Below are 20195 nucleotides of genomic sequence, written 5' to 3' on the forward strand. Positions count from 1 at the left end.
CTACACCCTCAGGGAAGAGCTTCTTAGATTTTACGCTAGTGTCATCACCCATGCAGTTTCCACTTCAGAACCACAATGTACAATCTCACTTGCACAGAAATAGGAACAATTGAATCTTTACAGAGATTCTGTAGAAACCAGAGGATTAAGCATTTTAATAAATTTAAAGATCTAATTAACAATGTTGTTGTTCTATCCTCCATTCCCCAAACGTAAATTGTGCATTCTGGGCTTAGTATCACCTGATTAATAGGCTGTGAAATAATGTAATTGGAGGAAATAATATACAGGTCTCAAATGTATTTGGTTATGTGGCTTTGTTTCATTGAATCTTCAGCAGCTATGTGATATTCTTTGTTTTTAAAAATAACTAGGTTTTGTGATCCAAAATGTTAAATTTAGTTTTTTGTTTTGTATTTTAGGCACTTGGATGTTTGCTGTACAAACTTTGTTTCTTCACTCTTCCCTTTGGAGAAAGTCAAGTTGCAATCTGTGATGGAAGCTTTACTGTGCCAGACACTTCTAAATATTCTCACACACTGCACTGTTTAATACGTATGTACTATTAACTTTGTATACAGTCAAACTTGTTAAAATAATCGGTTCAAAGTGAATTTAAGTATATTTACTGGTAATGCATTAAATTACCAATTTCTGCAGGCCCATATTTAGACTCCCGCTAGGCTCCTGGCACATTTACCAATGCCACACTGAGCAGCCCAAGTGATGCCCATAGCTGCCTGCCTCACTGGTGAGGGGGTGTTGCTAAAGGTCTAGCGGGCGTCTACTTGTGGGCCTTGTGGATTTTTAAAATTTCAGGCCCAGGCAATAAACCCTTACTCAGGGGCCACCCTTGCACGAAGACCATTTTGGTCCAGTCCCCTGAGTGGTTGCTGTAAACAGGGTAGACTATTTAAAATATAGTCAGTCTCCAATTCAACCTCTTTGTGTATATATTGAAATGTTTAGTGTTAGTTTATGCTGTATTGTAATTGCAATTTTCCTGGTATTTATTAATTTGTCTTATGGCATTGGCTCATATTTTGCTGAATTGGAGTTAGCTCTTCTACCAGGACTATCTTGGTTAAACTCATAAAAGTGACCAATCTTCCTATATGCCAAGAAAAATTCACATTGCGTGTTAAACTCTTAACATATAACACATGCATATAGAGTTCTAATTAAGCTACATTAAGCACCTCTATCAGTTGAAATATTTGAGATTAGTTTCTAATTGTGTACAATATATTAGGTGAGGTACGAGCCAAATAGTTTTAATTTGACTCTTTCTATTAAAATAATTCAAAAAGAAAACTTGAGGACTGAAATACTGCTGAATGTTTAGGTCTGAGGGTTGCTTAGAGAAATTAGATGTATTCTGCTTGAAGGTATATGTTCCATATAGTTCATAGCCCACTAAAAATGTCTTGCATTTGTGAATTCATTTGATTATTTCATCAGTACATCACAATGTATACTGTCCCAAAAGTTCATGTAATTTGATTGACAACATAAATTCATTTTACGTAAGTGGTGAAAAATAGGCATGTAGACAATTGAAATATTACACATTTAGTCATATGTGTTAATTTGTTTTTTTCACTTGTGTTTAAAAGGTTATATGCTTGAACCAGATCAACACAAAAGGCCTGACATTTACCAAATGTCACATTTTGCTTTTAAGTTAGCTGGGAAAGAATGCCCCATCCCGAATATATGTGTAAGTTTATATATTTATATTTATACCTTTATATTTTTACATTTGTTTGTGAGATCGTCCATTATAAATGGGATAGTTTGACTTTAGTTGCAACAATATCCATTTCTCTAGCACCCTTCACGTAGGAAAGATTACATGTTGGAGTGCTTCACAAAGATGAGTCGGACGGTGGGGAGGTGACGTCTCAAAAACGTGATAAGACGCTATATCAAATGCAAGGATTTTTATTATTATTGGCATAGTTGAAGAAGTAGATTTTGAATAATAATAATCCTTGCAATTGATATAGTGTCTTATGTCTTCGAGACATCTCAAATCGCTTGACAAAATATACTGTAAAGTGAAGTGACTGTATATTTTTGTGGGCGAAACGACAGCCAACAGTGTCCCATAAACAGTTGTGAATTGAGTGACCAAATTTTTAGTTTTTTTTTAATAAAATGTTTCGAGTGGATTATTAACCCCAGAAAGCGATCCGCCAATTGATCAGCAATTGGTTTCTACTTAATGAAGGTAAACAGATGCGTGTGGAGTAAGGAAACTTGCCCAACTTGTATATATAATAGTAATCTCCTTGCATTTGATATAGTGCTTTTGACGTCTTCTAGACGTCTCAAAGCGTTTCACAGAATATACTGTAGAGTGAATTGACTATATTTGTGGGCCAAATGTGGCAGCCAATTGCACACGGCAGTGACCCACAAACAGTCGTGAATTGAAGTGACCAATTTTTTTTAAAACAATTTTTGTCAACAAGAACTTGGTCAACAATTGGCTGAATAAAATTGGTCATGCCTGTTTGTGAGACAACAACAACTTTCATTTATATAGCACCCCTCAAGCAGGGTAGCATCCCAGAGTGCTTGACATAGCTGTGTGCAAATTGGCTGCCAAGCTTAAAACACACAGTCACTCCACTTTATATCCTGCGATGCGCTTTGGGACATCCTCTTGACGTGAAAATCACTACACTAAATGCAAGGATTATTATTATATTTTAGACTATTATCTTGAGCTTTGGCTAAAATTAGTATTTCCATTCAAATAGAGAAAACATCTATCTTCAACATTTTATATTGCTTCCATCAATTAATGTACTTCATTGATATTTTGTTCTTGGGAATAATTTGTAAAATTTTGCAGCCATTAAAATAATTTGTTTTTAATTTGCAGAACGTTTCCATCCCATCAGTACTTCCTGAGCCCATGACTGCCAGTGAGGCAGCTGCCAGAAAGAATCAAACAAAAGCCAGGTAATTATGGCTTGTCAACTGGAACTTGGAAAGATCTGTTTTAAAAAGTAGATCAGTAGTATTTAGTATGTCAATGCTACCATATAAAATTGAAAGACAATTTTTGGATGTGTCCTAGTGCATCTATTTTGCTTGATGGATAATACAGTATTTCTGTTACAGGTAAGTCTGACTATATGCAACATTAGGTCATTGTATCCTTATGCATATACCCAAATCTAACCGTAGTGTAGTCTTTTAATTAAATAAAGAATAACCACAAAGCAAGCCTTCAAATTATCTTTAAAATTTAAGTTTGCATGTCAGAATGGTAATATGAATCTTATTAGGGAAAAAAAATCTAATGTTAGCCAATAGAAGCTTATGCAAATTCAATAATTAGTTTTAAAAATATGAAAAGTACATATTTGCTCAATTGCATTAGAATGTGTTGCAAAACTGGACAGTTACCTTCTTTACTAATGCATTTTCACACGGTAGAGCGACAAGTATCCACACTAACTAGGACTGACTCCATCACTGATGAGCAGTCCTCTTCGGTCTATTGGATCTCTTCCTTCCAGAATAACCACCCTCCCATCTATCTGTCACAGCATTGAACTTTTTTAAAAAAATAAGTCCAGTATCCTGGACTCAACCAACGTTCCTGGCAATCTGTTCCAATCTGTCGCTAATTAGCCTCCTGAGTAAAGAAAAACTTCCTGGTGTTTGTCCTGAAATTGCCTATTGCAACTCAAACCCTATGTACTCTTGTTCTAGTGTCTTGTTTATTGTTACCGCACACTGTTTTGATATAGTGAACAATGAATCAACTAACACGCCGAGATGTCTTTCAGCTTCCACCTTAGCAAGTTCTGTCCCGTCCGTGGAGTGTATGAGTTTATTTACTTTCTTAATGTAGCACCTTGCATTTATCTGTATTACACTTAATTTGCTAGTTAACAGCTCATGTATATACCCCATCACACCCTGTTTGTAAGACCTTTACTGCTTCCTCCTATTCCACATCTTGGCCCCCCCCCAAAAAAAAACTTGGTGTTGTATGTAAATTTAAGTAATTTACATTGGATCTGTGAATCGGGATTGTTAATGCAATGGAAGCCGCTTTAATGGACCCCGGTTAACCTCAGGCGCTGGATAAATTGGACAAAACGCCCGGCCCCAATTCATTTGTTTTCTTACTTGATTAATTCGTACAAAATGCCAATGGTTGCCACGGAATGTACTCACTCGAGCTTTCTGTGTCTTGAGCGGCTCCATTCAGCCAGAAGCCGGATAGGAGTCAAGTTGCCATTGATTGACAGGGGACTCCAGCCATTCACAAGCAGCTTTGGACTGTCAATCAGTGAGGGGAGGGTCTTGGGGGCAGAGGAATGGGGAAGAAACAAGGGAGGGAATGGGTGGGGTCAAATTATGATTGATTGACAGCTGGAGCCACTTGTGATTGGCTGGAGCATTCATGAGCAGCTCCAGGGCTGTTAATCACCTCGGATTCGCCGCTAATTAGTCCCCTTCCTGTCCGATGGGACCGACATTGGGAGGGAGAAAGCAATGCTCTGCTCCTCTGCTGAGTGGGAAGAAGTAATGGAACTTTGGGTAACCCCAGACCCCGCTTAAACCAAACAAAAAAGGCCGGCCCTGATGTGTCCGGCTTAACCGGCTTCCACTGTGTGTACACTTCTTCAGATATCAAATGTTATCCACTGAATTTTACCAAGTATTTTTTTTGAAGTAGAAACCGAATACTTTGAATAACATTTACGAACAATAATATATAATTAAAGAGAAATGGTTTGAAATGTTGTAAGGCCTGATTTTGAAAATTTAGAGGTATGAAATTCTTTCCATTGGAGCCAAAGGAAAGATCAAACCTTAAAAACAAAAGACCTGAATAAAGAAAGTGCGATAAGTGATCTTTGAACCTTCTTCTGTGCATACAAATATATTGTTTGTCCATTTTTCCTCCCCAAGTTTTACGTTCTGAACATTTTTGGTAAGTGTATTAAAAGAATATTTCATTAAGGGTGTGCCTCTGCAGATAAATTCAGTGTACAAGTGGCAGATGTTTAGTCTCCAACCAAAAGATGCTGTGGATAAGGAAGCAATTCACACCACTTTGCTGATGAAACCAAATCAAAAGAATGTTTTCATATTTATGAATCAAACTATTTGAAAACACTGTAGACTGCTGCAAATATAATAATACTTACATTGGAAAAAGTGTCGATGTCGATTTCTCAAAGGGTGTTAGCCTGGCTCATTTGAAAGCACTCTTGCCGCTGAGTCAGAGGTTATGAGTTCAAGCCACAAGTTGGGAGTTTGAACTCGCATAGTGTAGGCTGATACTCCAGTGCTGAGGGTGTTATGCATTGTTAGAGGTGATGTGCTTTGGATGAGGTCCTGTCTGCTTGTTCAAGCGGATGTTAAAGATGCCATGGCATTCTTCGAAAAGATAAAGGAGTTTTTTTTCATTGTTCTGGCCAAAAATCCCCCTAATGAAATCAGTCATTTTACGGACATTGCTCTGCACAAATTGGCTACCAAGTTTGTCTACAAAATACGCATTCACTAACATTGCAGAGAATCCTTTGAAGTGCTTTAAGACATCATCCTGATGTGAAAGGTGCTCTATCAAATTCAAGGAATATTATTTTAAAGTACTTCATGGAGTTTAGAGTAAATTGTACTGTATTTGTAGGTGAACCTGGTCACCAATTTGCACATAGTAATGAATCGTGAAGAGCCATGAAGTGAATGAACAACTTTTTGTCTGGCCAGGGTGCCAGGAAGATACTTGCTTTTCTTTTTGAATAGCCCCATGGAATCTCTAATGTCTAATTGAACATGACGATGAGACCTCTGTTTAACATCTCATTTGACACTCCTTTGCTACTGAGTTTGTGTCAGTCCAGACTATTAGGCCCAAGTCTAGATGCTTAAACCCAAAACTTCGTGACTCAGAGGTGAGAATGCTTCAATTGAGCCGGACTGACCATGTATTTTTTATAATAAGGGCTAAGTAGTGTAATTATCTTCAAATATGTTATCAAAATAAAACTCTGGTTAATGCTCTCATTGAATACCGAATAGTTTTATGTGTAGTTGGGTTGAATGTAGCTTTTTCCATGTAGTTTCATTCCATGTAATTCTATATATAAAAAAGATAATGTTTTAAAATGATTGAATGCTCATTTTTGTTCTGATTTCCCAAAGTAGCATTTCAAAGCTGTATTTCTGTACAATAGTGCATTGTGTCCTGTGGTACAGCTGTGAATGTGTAAAGCTTGCTATAAATGACATACTACCTTAGTTGAGAGTAGAGTTGTGTCTTACTAAGCCAGTCTGGAACCTTGGCATCTTGTTTGACCCTCAACTATCCTTTCTACCTCACATCTGTGCCATGACCTGCTCTGCTTTAGCCCACCTCTGCAACATCACCGGTTCCGCCACTGTCTCACTCCACAGGCCACCAAAACCCTCATACACACGCTTTCATTACATCAAGACTTGACTATGCAAACTCCTTGCTTGTCGGCCTCCCCAACTCTTCCCTGCATAGGCTGCAGATCATCCAGAACTCTGCAGCCCGTGTCCTCTCCCGCACCAGCCCTGTGACCCTATCACCCCCATCCTCGCCTGACTCCACTGGCTTCCCATTGCTCAGAGGATACAGTTCAAGATTCTGGTACTCACCTTCAAAACTCTCCATGGTCTTGCTCCCCCCTACCTCTGCGACCTCCTAACCACCTACCATCCTGCTCGCTCCTTCTGCTCAGTGGGCTGTGGCCTGCTTCACGCCCTCGCCTCACTCACCCCACTATGGGCGTGCCTTTTGCCACTCTGCCCCCACTCTCTAGAACTCCATCCCGCAGTCCCTCCATCTCGCCCCCTCCCTTGCCTCCTTTAACACCCATTTCAAGAACTTCATCTTTGACCGTGCTTTCGATCACCCTGCTTCCCTCCTGCCCTCGACTCTCCCCGATCCCGACCCCCAGCTCGGGTCCAAATCTCTGACTGTCCAGCGCCTTGGGACGTCCTCCCGACTTGAAACGCGCCATACAAATATAGTTTTGGTGTTGCTGTCTTCCATTTGAAAATTATCAGTGGCTTTTTGAAGAATAGTTTAAATAGGATTCTTATTAGTGTGTGATTTGGTAATAATTTTGATCACATGAATCATATTTATTTAATTTCTAAAGTAGAGAAAATATAATCAATTGCAAAGCCGAAAAATTTTACTAACGTTGACAGTTTTTGATTAATAATAAATTCTCTGATTTAGTTTACTTTTCTTTAACAGGTTAAGTGATGCTGTAGGACCAACAGAGACATCAATAGCACCACGGCAAAGGCCAAAAGCAACGACATGTACTCCCAACACAAATGTGTTACCGATTCAGAACTCGTCAACTCCAGTGAAGAGGGTAGTCTCCAGTGGATGTTCCAATCAGGGGCAAAAAGGTAATTTACTGAGTTGAGAAAGTGATGGTGTGGATTTATTATTTGTGCCCTTTATGGGAGAAGTTGCAATTTTATGGCAGAATTGTCAATTTTTGATTCTTCACAGCTTAAAAGTAGTTCCATTGTGTTTTTGCTAGTTTAGAGCTAATTTGGGGTAAATATCTTGCAGCGATTGCACAAGCTGGAAATGGACATTTAATTCACACGACTCAGGGGACCATTCAGCAACAGCATCAAGTCCTGCAGCAGATGCAACAGGGAGACTTGAAGCTTCATCAACTGCAACAGTTAAAGCAGCATCAGCTTCAACAACAAATATTGCAAAGTCAGGCTCAACAGGTATTTGATCAAGGGTTTTTTAAAATAAATAAATACCTGAACATTGATGATTAGCAAATGGCAGTCTTCGTTAATATAGAAGGATGTGCTGTGGTATTTCCAAATTGTAAACCTGTCGTCAATGAGAGAATTCAAACATATTTTGTATATGGCTTAAAGTGCAACATGTCATTATGTAAAATATGTTAGCATCTGATATTCTTTTGCAAGCATTAATGACATGCAGCACCTGGATGATTTTGCTGGACTGGCAATGTCCCCGTGGGTAATTGGGAGTCAGTGAGCCCTTCCCCTAAAAGGATTGGTCTCTGCTTGTTGAGTGGCCCCACTTGTCAGAAGCCATTGCAAATTCAGGTAATGGTAAAAGTCCCTTAAAATTCTACAATATCTGGAAACCATCCTTGCCTTCTGCTGCAGACTGCTTTATCCATGCAGCTATAGTGACTGCAATAAACACAAAAGCCTGGTCTATTGGTCAGGGTATATTACTTTGCTTCCATACTTGTTTTTTTCACGTCTGGCTTTATGTTGCCGTCTCTGATTCAGTATCAACAGGCTTTGCAACCATCAATACATCTGCAACAGCAGCAACAAATCCTGCAGCAACAGTTAATGATGCAGCCAATGTACTATCAACAACAGTCTCCTCAGTACTCTGCTTTGGTAAGCTTAACTGTGATTCTATAAATGTTTTGTTTTCAAGGAGTGAAAAAAAATTAATAGCCTAATACTAGATTGGGTTAGTTCACTTGTCTGTCAAAATTATTATGTTTACTGTTGATGTATAATAATAATAATCCTTGAATTTGATATAGAGCTTTTCACGTCTTCTAGATGTCTCAAAGTGCTTCACAGAATGTACTGTAAAGTGAATTGACTGTATATTTGTGTGTGAAACGCAGCAGCCATTTGCACACAGCAGTGTCCCACAAACAGTTGTGGATTGAAGTGACCAATTTGTTAGTGTGTGTGTTTTTTTTTCTTGAGGAATTATTATCAGGCCTGTGGAATAAGGAAACTTGCCCAAGGTTTTGACCTGCCGGGACTGGAACCCAGGTCTCTCACTTGCGAGGCGAGTGCTCTAATGCATGAAAAGAAACTAGAACATCATTCAGAAATTCATTGTCATTCTGCCTCTGTTAGTAGCACTGTTGCCTCTGAATCAGAAAGTTGTGGGTTCAAGCACACGTTGGGACTTTGAACTCAGACGAGATTGGCACTTGAGTGCAATGCTGGGGATGTACTGCATTGTCAGATGTGTCATCCTTCGGATGAAGTATCAGATCAAGATCCCAGATGTCTGTTCGAATGATGTTCGATCCCATGACACGATTTGAACAGATAAAGGAATTTCTCCTGGTTTCTTGGCCAACCGTCCTCCAAATAAAATTGGCCATTCACTTCATGGCTGTTTGTGGTCATTGCTGTAAACAAATAGGCTGCTTTGCTCGCCTTCAAAATACAGATACTACACTTCTCAGTAAATTCTGTGAAGTGCTTTGCGACATCCTCTGGATGTGAAAACTGCTATACCAAATGCAAATATTATTATTAATAAATAGTTCATTTATCATGATATGTACACATTTAGACTGTGAATACAACAACACTGACCACTGTTTCCTTTAAGCTGCACATGTGTGTGCCACACACAGCCTTTAAAAATTGGAGGGATCATAGGTCAGGACACATTACTAAAGTGCCTACAATTTCTCAAATGTTTTATAATTGTTTCAATAATTAGTAATTGATGGAATGTTGAATTATCAAAAGTGGTTGTCGAGCCCTAAGCAGCATTCATTTAATCTACCACTTTGCTTGAAGCAGAGGCAAATTAGGATGCCATCTGCCATGAAAATGTGTTCTCTATAGATTGAAATGCTTCATCAGATTTTAACCAAGCTTTTTTTTAAATGCTATCCCCTTGTCAGACAGTGAATTAGTTTTGGTAATCCATATCAGTATCAAAACTAATTCTTGATTGGCTGTAAAGTTTTTATTTAATAATACATGCATTTGATACAGCGCCTTATGTCGTTAAGACATCTCAAAGCACTTCAGGATTTTACTATGAAGTGTAGTGACAGGTGTTGAAGATGAAAAAGACAGCCAATTCGTGCACTGTTTCTTTTATCCTAAGTTAAAATGTTCTCTTTTATAAAAGTTGACATTGATGATCCTTTTTGTTGGGCTTTGCGTTTCTTTTGGGATTTGCTGTGTATTCCATTTGCGCATCCATTAAAAGTGGCATAACCCCTCAAAATGTTTCACTTAATATGTGATTTCCTTTCATCATCCTTTTGGTTGCTTTAATTCTATGTCCTGTTAAACTTTTGTTTTGACATATATTTGTACGCATGGGTAAATAGCATTGGATTCTCTGTTCTGATGCTGTGTCTTTTCATCCTTGAGATGGGGTAACTTGCTACTGAAGCAGCAGTTAATATGACTATGATTGGAATTGGCTGCTTTTCAATATGGGTTGCTGGCAGCGACAGGTTTCCACTGCAATCAAGGTCGTGTAAATGCTTTTTAATCTCTGGTGGGAATTATAGTCAACTCCGGATAACTCAATCCTATCTTAACTCATCACTGTCACTTAGGTTGTCATGCCATCAATATCCCGACCACGTCCCATATAACCCTTACTTGTCTCTCCTCCCTCCACAGGCTGCAGATCATCTAGAACTCTGCAGCCCGTGTCATTCCCGCACCAGGCTCCACGAGCCTATCACCCCATCCTCGCCCGACTCCACTGACTTTCCATCACACAGAGGATACAGTTCAAGATCCTGGTCCTCACCCTCAAAGCCCTCCATGGTCTTGCTTCCCCCTCCCTCTGCAACTCCTAACAGCCTACCACCCTGCTCTCTCCCTCCACTTGGGGCTCCGACCTGCTTCACATCCCCTGCCTTGCTCGCCCCACTATTGGCAGGTGGGCCCTCCACCACTCCAACCCCATCCTCTGGAACTCCATCTTGCAGTCGCTCCGCCTCGCCCCCTCCCTTGCCACCTTCAAGACCCATCTCAAGGCCCTCCTCTTCAACCGTGCTTTCGTTCTCCCTGCTTCCACCTGCCCTCCACCCTCCCCGACCCCCACTATCCAGAGCCTTGGGACGTCCTCTCGACGTGAAAGGGGCTTTACAAATTTACAAATATAATTTTGTCCTCTTAACAGCAACTTGTGTTGTAGAAATTCTTGCAAGTTCTGGCAGTGTAAAATTGATCGGATAACTTGTCCTATAATGTGGTGTCTTGTATTGCAGAGGTATCCTATCCTGTGGTGTGAGCGCTTGGCAAAGGATGGGCTTGCATGCTCTGGTCTATTGGAGGGACTATCACAGGATAGGGAAAAGGGAGAGAAGCCACAGCGAGGCCCTTTGATAGACCAGAGTCCTCTGTGATACATCTGAGCAAGCGTGCCCAGTCATAGGTGCTCAGTGGAGGTTGGGTGCGCATGCTCAGATGAATTACAGAGGCTCTGGTCTTTGGAAGGCAGTGCAGTGGTCTCCTGCCCTATCCTGTGACCTGTGCAGATGCTCGTCAGAGGTTGGGGTTGGGGGTACATTCTCAGATGTGACGTCTGCTGTGAGCGGGTGCAGACTGAGAGAGCAGAGAGAGTGGCGCTGAGCGGATTGGAAGCATAAAGTACGGACTGGTGGCTAACTAGTCACATCGGATAATTCGTCATTGGGCCTTTTTTTACCTTGGTTTGATGAGTTATCCAGAGTTCAAAGTATTTGGTACACTCGGTGAATATTTTCCTTTTGGAATTGTAACCTTGTAGATAATACCCCTGTGGTAACTGAATTGAGTCATGTGTGTTGATTTGATTTATTTTAAATTAAATTGTGCATATTGTTTGTATTAAAATCAAAATGATTAATTGGTAAGTGGTTAATTCATGCTTCTATTTAAATATTCAGCAGATGCAGCAATACCAACAGGCCTTTCCACTGTCTCAGGGTGCCATACAACACCATCCGCATTTTCAACCCTCCCCACACGAATGTCAACCCACATTAATGGCGTTTGTTCCCCCAACCTCTCCGACATCCCCACAAGCTTCTGGCCATCCCAGGATACAGGGTGACCTCTCTTATGGTATGGCTTTTGTAGTCACTGGCACCCATCCAATGCAACACAGCAGAACAGTGACTGTGGACTCTGCGATTAACTCAGTCAGGTCAGTACTGTTATTCTTTGGACTCACCTTTGAAAGAAGTGGAATAACGAGTTGAGCAGTGGTCTAAATAGATGTTTTGGAATTAGTTACTAGTCTTAATTAGCTAAATTGAAAAAATCTAAATTAACAACTGCATTTATGTATCTGTACGTCACAACTTTGACTGCTCTGTAACATTATTAGCCTTTCAAATCAACTACCTAACTTGAAACCATATGCGTAATAAGAGTTTAAGAACATTTTCTAGCAGTCGCTATCATTGTCCAAAAGTACATCCAGTTATGCTATTCTGTGCAACTCTGAGAAAGTCTGAAACAGCAAATATCTAATCAGACTAGCCTGCTCCTCCTCCCACAACTTTCCTGTGATTGACTTCTAGTTTCACCACTCTTATTACTTTTTCGGATGTGAACCTACTCAGTGTGAGCTAGCATATTATTTGCTTTGTAGGCCTGCTTCTTTGGAATTGGATGCAGTCCCCAGCTACTCTCCACAGAATATGAGTAACCCTCCTGATATGTCTGGATGGAATCCATTTGGAGAGGACAACTTTTCAAAGCTAACCAAGGAGGAACTACTTGATAGGGAGTTTGACCAGCTCAGAGCAGGTAAGAATGGTAGTGTAAAACTTTAGAAAATGTACTTTCTGTCCAAATATTGTTTAACAAAAGATATAGTATTTTAGTATTTTAAAAATTTATTTCAGAAGAGACACAATTTTTACTGAACGATTAAAATAGGGGAAAAAAATACATCTCCAAATCTCAAATGTATTTTATTTTGATCTGGATTTTGACAAATCCATGTACACCCAACTTTGTTGGATTAATAAGCATGAGGAAAATATGATGTTTATGCTAATTGATCAAAGACGAATGTTACCAGGGAATTTTTAATCTGTGTTACAATTGAGAAATTAAATCTTCTCAAATGTAATTAGGAATGGGAGGACAGTCAATGTTTTCTTTGTGTAGCCTTATTGCCAGCTTCTGGGAACCCACAATGTTCAGTTTTGAGGCTGAAAGAAATAGCATACTTGATTTAAACCTTGGATAAATCAGCAACCATAAAATATTGCTTATGTGGCCTGCTGGCCTTTCTCATATAGGGAATCCGTCCCACGTCAGCCAAACGTTTGGACCACCCTGGCTTACATTATCAGGGATTTTTTCTGGCACTGGAAACAAAGTTTTGCTACATTTTTTTAAAGGTAAACCAGAGCAGAGGAGAACATCCATAGAGAGCCAGAGTGAACCACATCCTGTTCAACAGCTGCCAATTAAAGAAGACTTGTTTGGTTGTGTTCCATTTGTTTCTGAAGCAGGTTAGTCTATTTGCAAATATAGCAGAATATAGAGAAGAAAAAGTATCCTGGCGACCTGTTTCTCATTAATTAGCTTCTGGGTAAAGAGAACTTCCTATTATCTGTCCTGACATTACCCTTTGCAACTCTAAACACACTTCCTCTTCCTTTACTATCTTGATACATCCAAATGTATTGTTTGTTTCTTCCATCTCATTTAAAATGTTATAAACCTCTCTAAAGTCTCCTCTGAGTTGTCTTCTGTTGAGACTGAAGTGCCCTAGCTTGTCTAATTGTTGCTCATAGCTCATACCCGTCACTTGATTTCCAGTTGTGTTCAGACAAAGTCAACTTAACCTTTTGTATGAATCATAGGGAGCCAAATGACATTCTGCTTTAATCCTGTTTTACAGGGTTAATGGGAATCAGGATATGGATACCACTGATTTTATTTCTGAATTAAAATAACTTAGGAGTGCAATTAAGAAAAAAAAGTGCATCCAAATGTTTTCTAACTTTGCTCGACATTGTCTGTTCCTAGTTTGGCATCTTTCCGGGATGCAGTTCCATAGACTCTGGTTGCCCTTTGGATACCCTGTATAAATGACCTTTGTTGATGTGTGTGCCTTGGCAGTGTGTGTTGGCCGGCTAATTCAATTGTGGAAGGCTTCAGAGCGGAGTCTGACCTTTCTCCACCTGGGTGCCACCCATAGCACAACATGTAGAGGATGTTCTTGAGGGACCAGAAGCAGAAACCTGAGCTAATTTCTGCTTCCCTAACCCCAACAAGGTCAGAGCCAAGTTGGCGTCCCTTACAACCCTGGCTGAGACCAGCACACTCAACACCAACTGGAATTCAAACCAGTGATTTTCTGGTCCGTAAGCTGTAATGGTATACACTACACCAGGGATGGCGAACTTACAACCTACATGACTATTTTATATATGGCCCGTGGGCCGCAAGTTGGCCATCCCTGCATTACACTAAGTGCTGTCCTGCAAATTTGAGTTTTAACACATTCCTCTTCCTGGAGTATTGGGTCTTTTTCCTTCTTACTCCAAAATCTGTTTAAATTTCCATTGATGTTTCTCAAATATATTATCTATTAATTTAGATACCTCTGGTCGGGATCTTTCATTTTGCCAGATTCCATATTTAGAAGAATATATAGATGTAAGGCATACAAGACTGTTAGAGTTTTTTTTGTGTGTTGGTATGCCAGCTGACCTGAATTTTTTTTTGTGATGTGCTTAAATCTTACACAGAACAGTTCTTGAACTGGACAGTATTATATAGTGATTCGGAAGCTTTCATGATGTTTGGCTTATTGTTTCTTTGTTGACTAACTGAAATCTAACTGTTATCTCTGTCCATAAGATTGAATATGTTAGACCCTACTTGTTTGATCTTTTGATTAACGTATTTCAGTTCATTACAATACATTTTTCTTGCTAAAATGTAGATCTAGCTTTTGGATGAAATATGTTGTTGAAAGTTAACAGCAGGTTTAATAATACATTTTTGTCCAGTCTTAGTTGTTTTCTAATCTGTTTGTTCCTACAGGAAATGAGCCTAAAAGAAGGCTTTCATTTCCTTTTATTGTCTTTTGAAAATCACAATTGAGCGTCTGTTGCTTCCCTATCTTGAAAATAGTAGCACAGATTGAGGAGAATTTACCCAGTATAGTAATCCTCATGACAAACATGTGGCAAATAGCTTTGGATTGACAGTGGCAGTATGTTCCTAATTCAAATAAAGCTTTCAGTGATTCACCCCAATGTTCTTGCTGATAAATCAGCAGAAGGCATGTAATTACTAGTTGCAAGTCATTCATCAATTTTAATCATATCTAGAAAAAGAACATCGAAAAAGAATATTTCTCTAAGATTTGGATGATCATGTATGATTAAAGATGTTCCAATGCTCCCGGTATTTGGAGATGAATAATTGTTTTTAAAAGCTGTACAGGATTGTGATTTGTAATAATCCTTCTTAGTACATTCTAAGATTATGCTGAAATACATATTTATTTTCCAGTGATTATACCGATTTACGTTTTAGGTTTGTTAAATGTGTTTGTGCTTAGTGTACCGTTGCATTTAGTTCTGGAAATTAATGAGCAAAATTATATGAATCAGAAGCGAAGGACAATAATGCAGTAATTTGCCACTCTTAATGTGATATGAACTTTTGAAGTTCCTTTAAAGGTAAGCACTTGATCTTAGTTATGTCACCATAAGAAATTGTCAGACCCGATCGAGAGGGATCACTCTGCACTACAGTTGTTAGAGTAGGCCTTGGCAAACTGTCCTGTTGCAAGTAGCAGTAATATTAGGAATTCTTTTACACAAAAGTTCACCTGCCTGGGTTCTGTCAGGGAATGCTGTGTTGCCATACATCCAAGGAAGGAAAAAAAATGTGCAAAACTCTTGCTTGTAATATGGAAAAGAGTTGCAACATAACACCCATTACATTGATGAACTCCTTCAAAAAATATCTTTAGAGTGACCAATTTGGAAGATACTTAATACAGAGAGGTTCAAAGTTTTTCAATACTGTTTTCATGATGGTTTGTGTGGTCTGGAAGGAGCAGCGTTGATAGTTCAAGTGGCCCTTTCTCATTCAATTCTTTTTTGAATGCTGAAAGAGTGTCAATATAGAGATTTAAGAACGTACGTTGCTCAATCTTTGCTTTTTGTAATTCTACATGTTGTGCATAAAATTATTTTACTAATTTAAATATATCTTGTAAGCTGTGAAGTGGCCTGGCCCATGGTGGGCAATATGAAGAATAAAAGTATTTTGTAGTGAGCTGTTGGTACAATGTAATACCACAGTATAGAGGTCCTCAACTTTTTTGACCACACGATCCATTTGTAAACCTTGATGGCCTGTTGCGACCCAGTAAATAGCTTTGGCGCAAAAAATGTGGCTTACTAAATATTTCTTACCTACAATAATATACATTAATGTAATAAGTACTAAATGCAGCAAATATTAAAATATAATACTTACGTATTGTTTTTATAAATCCTCGGTTCCACTTAATGAGAAACCTGAGATGGATTCTCTTTGAGTTCATCAAAGTTTTGTGTAAAAGAATTCCTGATATTACTGTTAGTTGCAACAGGACAGTTTAAACATTTCTCCACTTCACTGACAAGCTTCTCTGACTACAATATATACAGTCAATTCACTTTACAGTATACTCTGAAGCGCTTTGAGACATCTCGAAGATGTGATAAGGCACTATATCAAATGCAAGTATTATTATTAAAATCTGGCCTTCGGCAGCCCAAAAGTTGCACCATCCTGATGTATGGTATAGAAGAAAACTGAGGGAATGAACTAGCTTAAAAGCAGAATTGAAAGTCGGTCTTTTTTTTAAAAAAAGATAAATGAATAAATTGTTGAACACAAATACAATTATCGTTTTAGCCTTTAACTAGATTATTTAATTAACTATTCTATCGGGTGAAACTCCCTTCTCTTTTCAGATAGCGCTATGGAATCTTTCACTTTCACTTTCACATGCAGACAGGGCCTCAATTTAATATCTCGTCCAAAGAATGACACCTCCAACAATGCAGTTTCCAGGCTTTCTAATTCTTGATAAAAATGGTTTCTTGGTAAAAATGGAAAGCCTGGAAACAGCACTTAACCGTAGCTTTGCCATGGAAAGGTAGGTAGACTATATGAGCTCAAAGTGTATCCACTTAAATTACCCGAGTATCTGAGAATTGCATTTGTTTCTGTTTAACTATTTTTTGCAACACAGCAAGTAGCCCCATCAAGTTCCAATCCTGTTCCTTGTTCTTTTCCCCATATCCATTATATCATATATCATATCCAAAGTCCCTTTTAAATGTTATACGAATTCAGTTGCAGAAACAGTTTGTGGTAAGGCTTTTCCACATTCTAACAAATCTTCTGTGGAATAAATTCTAACCTCCTCTTTACAAGTAGGTTTGAACATATGATAGTTAGGTTGCAGAGAGTGGGTGGAAAATAACTTTTTTTAACAAATGCCTTTATTAGGTTTTAAAATCTCTGTCTTAGCGTATGTATTTTTTGTGTAATTTCACCTTCCCAGAGGTCTTAATTGTCTTAACTATTATCTGGGAACAATTGACCTGTCAACGAGCTGTTTCATAGGCAAAATTTGTGTTCTGTTAGACTTGGATGCTTTCTGATCAACATCCAAGACCAACTAATCAATGTAGCTTATTTTCTCTCCAACGCTGATTGTTTCCAATGTAGTCCTACAGTCCATTGGCTCTTTAATTGGTTTTCTCAATTTAAAAAAGACTACTTGTGAGCTGGGTCAATAGAAAAGTGCGGAAATATTTGCCCCAAATTGCGGGGAAATTTGAGGAAGTTCCGGGCCGTTGATTGGTGCTATTGAGGTACATTTTACTGCCAACCTACGTCCTCCTGACGTGAAAGGCGCTCAATAAATGGAATGTTGTTGTTGTTGTTGAGGAGATGCTGCTGGGAGTCAAGCAGGAGGGCCTTTGTCTTGCTAACATTGAGCTGGAGGAAGTTGGCTCTCGTCCAGGATTTGATGTCAGACAGACAATTAGCCAGGATATCAATGGTCCTAAAGTCGAGGGTGGAGGCGGAGAGATAGAGTTGGTGTCATCCGCATACATGTGGAAATTGACCCCATGGCTGCGGATGACATCGCCGAGGGGGAGCATGTATAGATTGAAGAGAAGGGGACCGAGGACAGCGCCGTGATGGCCACCATAGATGACAATGTGGGGGCTGGAGGAGAAGCCATGGGTGGCCATGAAGTGCAGACGGTGGGAAAGGTAGGAATGGAACCAGACAAGAGCAGAACCATTGAGGTGGAGATGACAGGAGAGACAGTGGAGAAGAAGGTGGTCAACAGTATCAAAAGCAGTTGAGAAAGACAAGGTGACAGAGAAAGACGGGGTGACAGAGAGAGCCCTGGTCGCAGGTGGATAGAATCTCATTTGTCACTTTGACCAGGGCTGTCTCTGCGCTGTGAGCAGCACGAGATCCAGATTGGAGGGGTTCATGGTGGGAATGCAGGGAGAGGAAAGAGCGAAGCTGGGAAGCTATGACTCATTTCATGACCTTTGATTGAGAAGGAAGGTTTGAAATGGGGCGGTAGTTGGAGAGCAGAGATGGGTCAAGGGAAAGCTTTTTGAGAGTAGGGGTGATGATGGCTGTCTTTAGGGGGATGGGTACGGTGCCAGTGGACAGGGAGAGGTTAACAAGGTCTGTTAATGGGGTGGGCAAGGAGGTGGAGCTGGGAGGGTAGGAGAGGGGTAGGGATGGGGCCAAGGGAGCATAGGAACATAGGAAAAGGAGTAGGCCATTCAGCCCTTTGAGCTTGTTCTGTCATTTAATTAGATCATGGCTGATCTGTACCTCAACTAATCCTTTCAATTCTAATTTCCTATAGCCCTTAATACCCTGACCTAACAAAAAACGATCAACCTCACTCTGAAAGTGTGGATGGATCCAACATCCCTGGCCTTTTGAGGGATAGAATTCCAGATTTCTACCACCCTTTGAATAGAAAAAATGCTTCCTGATTTCACTCTTAAATGGCTTGGTTCTACTTCTAAGACTATACCCCCTTGTTTTGGATTCCCCCACCAGAGGAATAGTTTCTCTGTATCTACCCTATCGAATCCTTTTATCATCTTAAATGCTGCAATCAAATCACTCCTCAACCTTCTAAACTCAAGGGAATACAATCCAAGTTAAGACAGCTTTTCTTTGTAACTTAACCCTTTTAGGCCTGGTATATTCTGGTGAACCTGTGCTGCACCCCCTCCAGGGCCAATATATCTTTCCGGAGGTGTGCCCAAAGTTGAACGCAGTACTCCAGATGGGGTCTGACTAACGCTCTATACATAGCTTCTTCCCCTTTGTATTCCAGGCTCCTTGAGATAAAGGCCAAAATTCCAATTGCCTTTTTGATTACTTTTTACACTTGGGAACTAGTTTTTAGTCATTTGTGGATATGGATACCCAAATCTCTTTGTTCTTTCACAGATCTTAATTTCTCCCTATTACGAAATTATTCTGCTTTATTTTTTTTCGGTCCACCTTGCAGTGGATGACCTTATACTTCCCTAGATGGTGGTTTTATATGAGAAATCTTGGAGGTGAGCGAAGAGGGGGAGGCAGGGTCAACAGCATGGAAGGAGGGATGGGAAGGGGCTGGTATAGGAGTGGGGTGGATGGGGGGTGCCAGTAGAAAGGCTAGAAGCAGCAGAGTGGATCCCCTTGACTTTGGACTTGAGGAAATCCATCATCTCCTCACATTTGATGTTGGCAGAGAGGATGGCAGAGGCATGGGAGGGTGGACGGAGGAGTTTTTTGGTAGAACAACAACAAAATTACATTTGTATAACCCCTTTCATGTCGGGATGATGTCCCAAGGCTTTGGACAGTCAGTGTTTCGCACCCGAGCTGGGGGTTGGGGAGGGTGGAGGGCAGGAAGTAGGGTGATCGAAAGTGCGAAGAAGAGGGTCTTGAGATGGATCTTGAAGGAGGCAAGGGAGGGGGTGAGGTGGAGGGAGTATGGGATGGAGTTCCAGAGGGTAGGGGCAGAGTGGCAGAAGGCCCGCCCGCCAATGGTGAGGTTGGGCAAGGGGGGGACGTGAAGCAGGCCGGAGCCCGCTGAGCAGGAGGGAGCAGGCAGGGTGGTAGGGGTTTAGGAACTTGCAGAGGTAGGGGGGAGCAAGACCATGGAGGGCTTTGAATGTGAGGACTGGGATCTTGAACTGTATCCTCTGTGTGATGGGAAGCCAGTGGAGTCGGGCGAAGATGGGGATGATAGGGTCGCGGAGCCTAGTGCAGGAGAGGACACGAGCTGCCAAGTTCTGGATGCCACAGAGGGAGTATTCGGGGAGGCCCACAAGCTGGGAGTTTGTATAGTCAAGCCTCAA

At 40.2% G+C, this 20195-nt stretch overlaps 1 protein-coding gene across 3 annotated transcripts in view; it reads left to right on the top strand.

Annotated features, from left to right (window-relative positions):
- Positions 1-20195, top strand: part of bmp2k (BMP2 inducible kinase) — a 68202-nt gene that overhangs the window by 39139 nt on the left and 8868 nt on the right. Inside the window, exons 7-15 of one of the 3 annotated variants that reach the window (XM_007896976.2) lie at positions 423-555; positions 1617-1720; positions 2894-2973; positions 7274-7434; positions 7604-7773; positions 8320-8436; positions 11700-11959; positions 12410-12567; positions 13170-13283. In XM_007896976.2, the coding sequence (XP_007895167.2) occupies positions 423-555; positions 1617-1720; positions 2894-2973; positions 7274-7434; positions 7604-7773; positions 8320-8436; positions 11700-11959; positions 12410-12567; positions 13170-13283 (1297 nt within the window). The remainder of the gene's footprint in view (positions 1-422; positions 556-1616; positions 1721-2893; positions 2974-7273; positions 7435-7603; positions 7774-8319; positions 8437-11699; positions 11960-12409; positions 12568-13169; positions 13284-20195) is intronic. The other 2 variants (XM_007896977.2, XM_007896978.2) reach the window with 2 other exon arrangements.

Source organism: Callorhinchus milii, unplaced genomic scaffold (assembly GCF_018977255.1).
Source record: "Callorhinchus milii isolate IMCB2004 unplaced genomic scaffold, IMCB_Cmil_1.0 Scaffold1, whole genome shotgun sequence".
NCBI lineage: Eukaryota > Metazoa > Chordata > Chondrichthyes > Chimaeriformes > Callorhinchidae > Callorhinchus > Callorhinchus milii.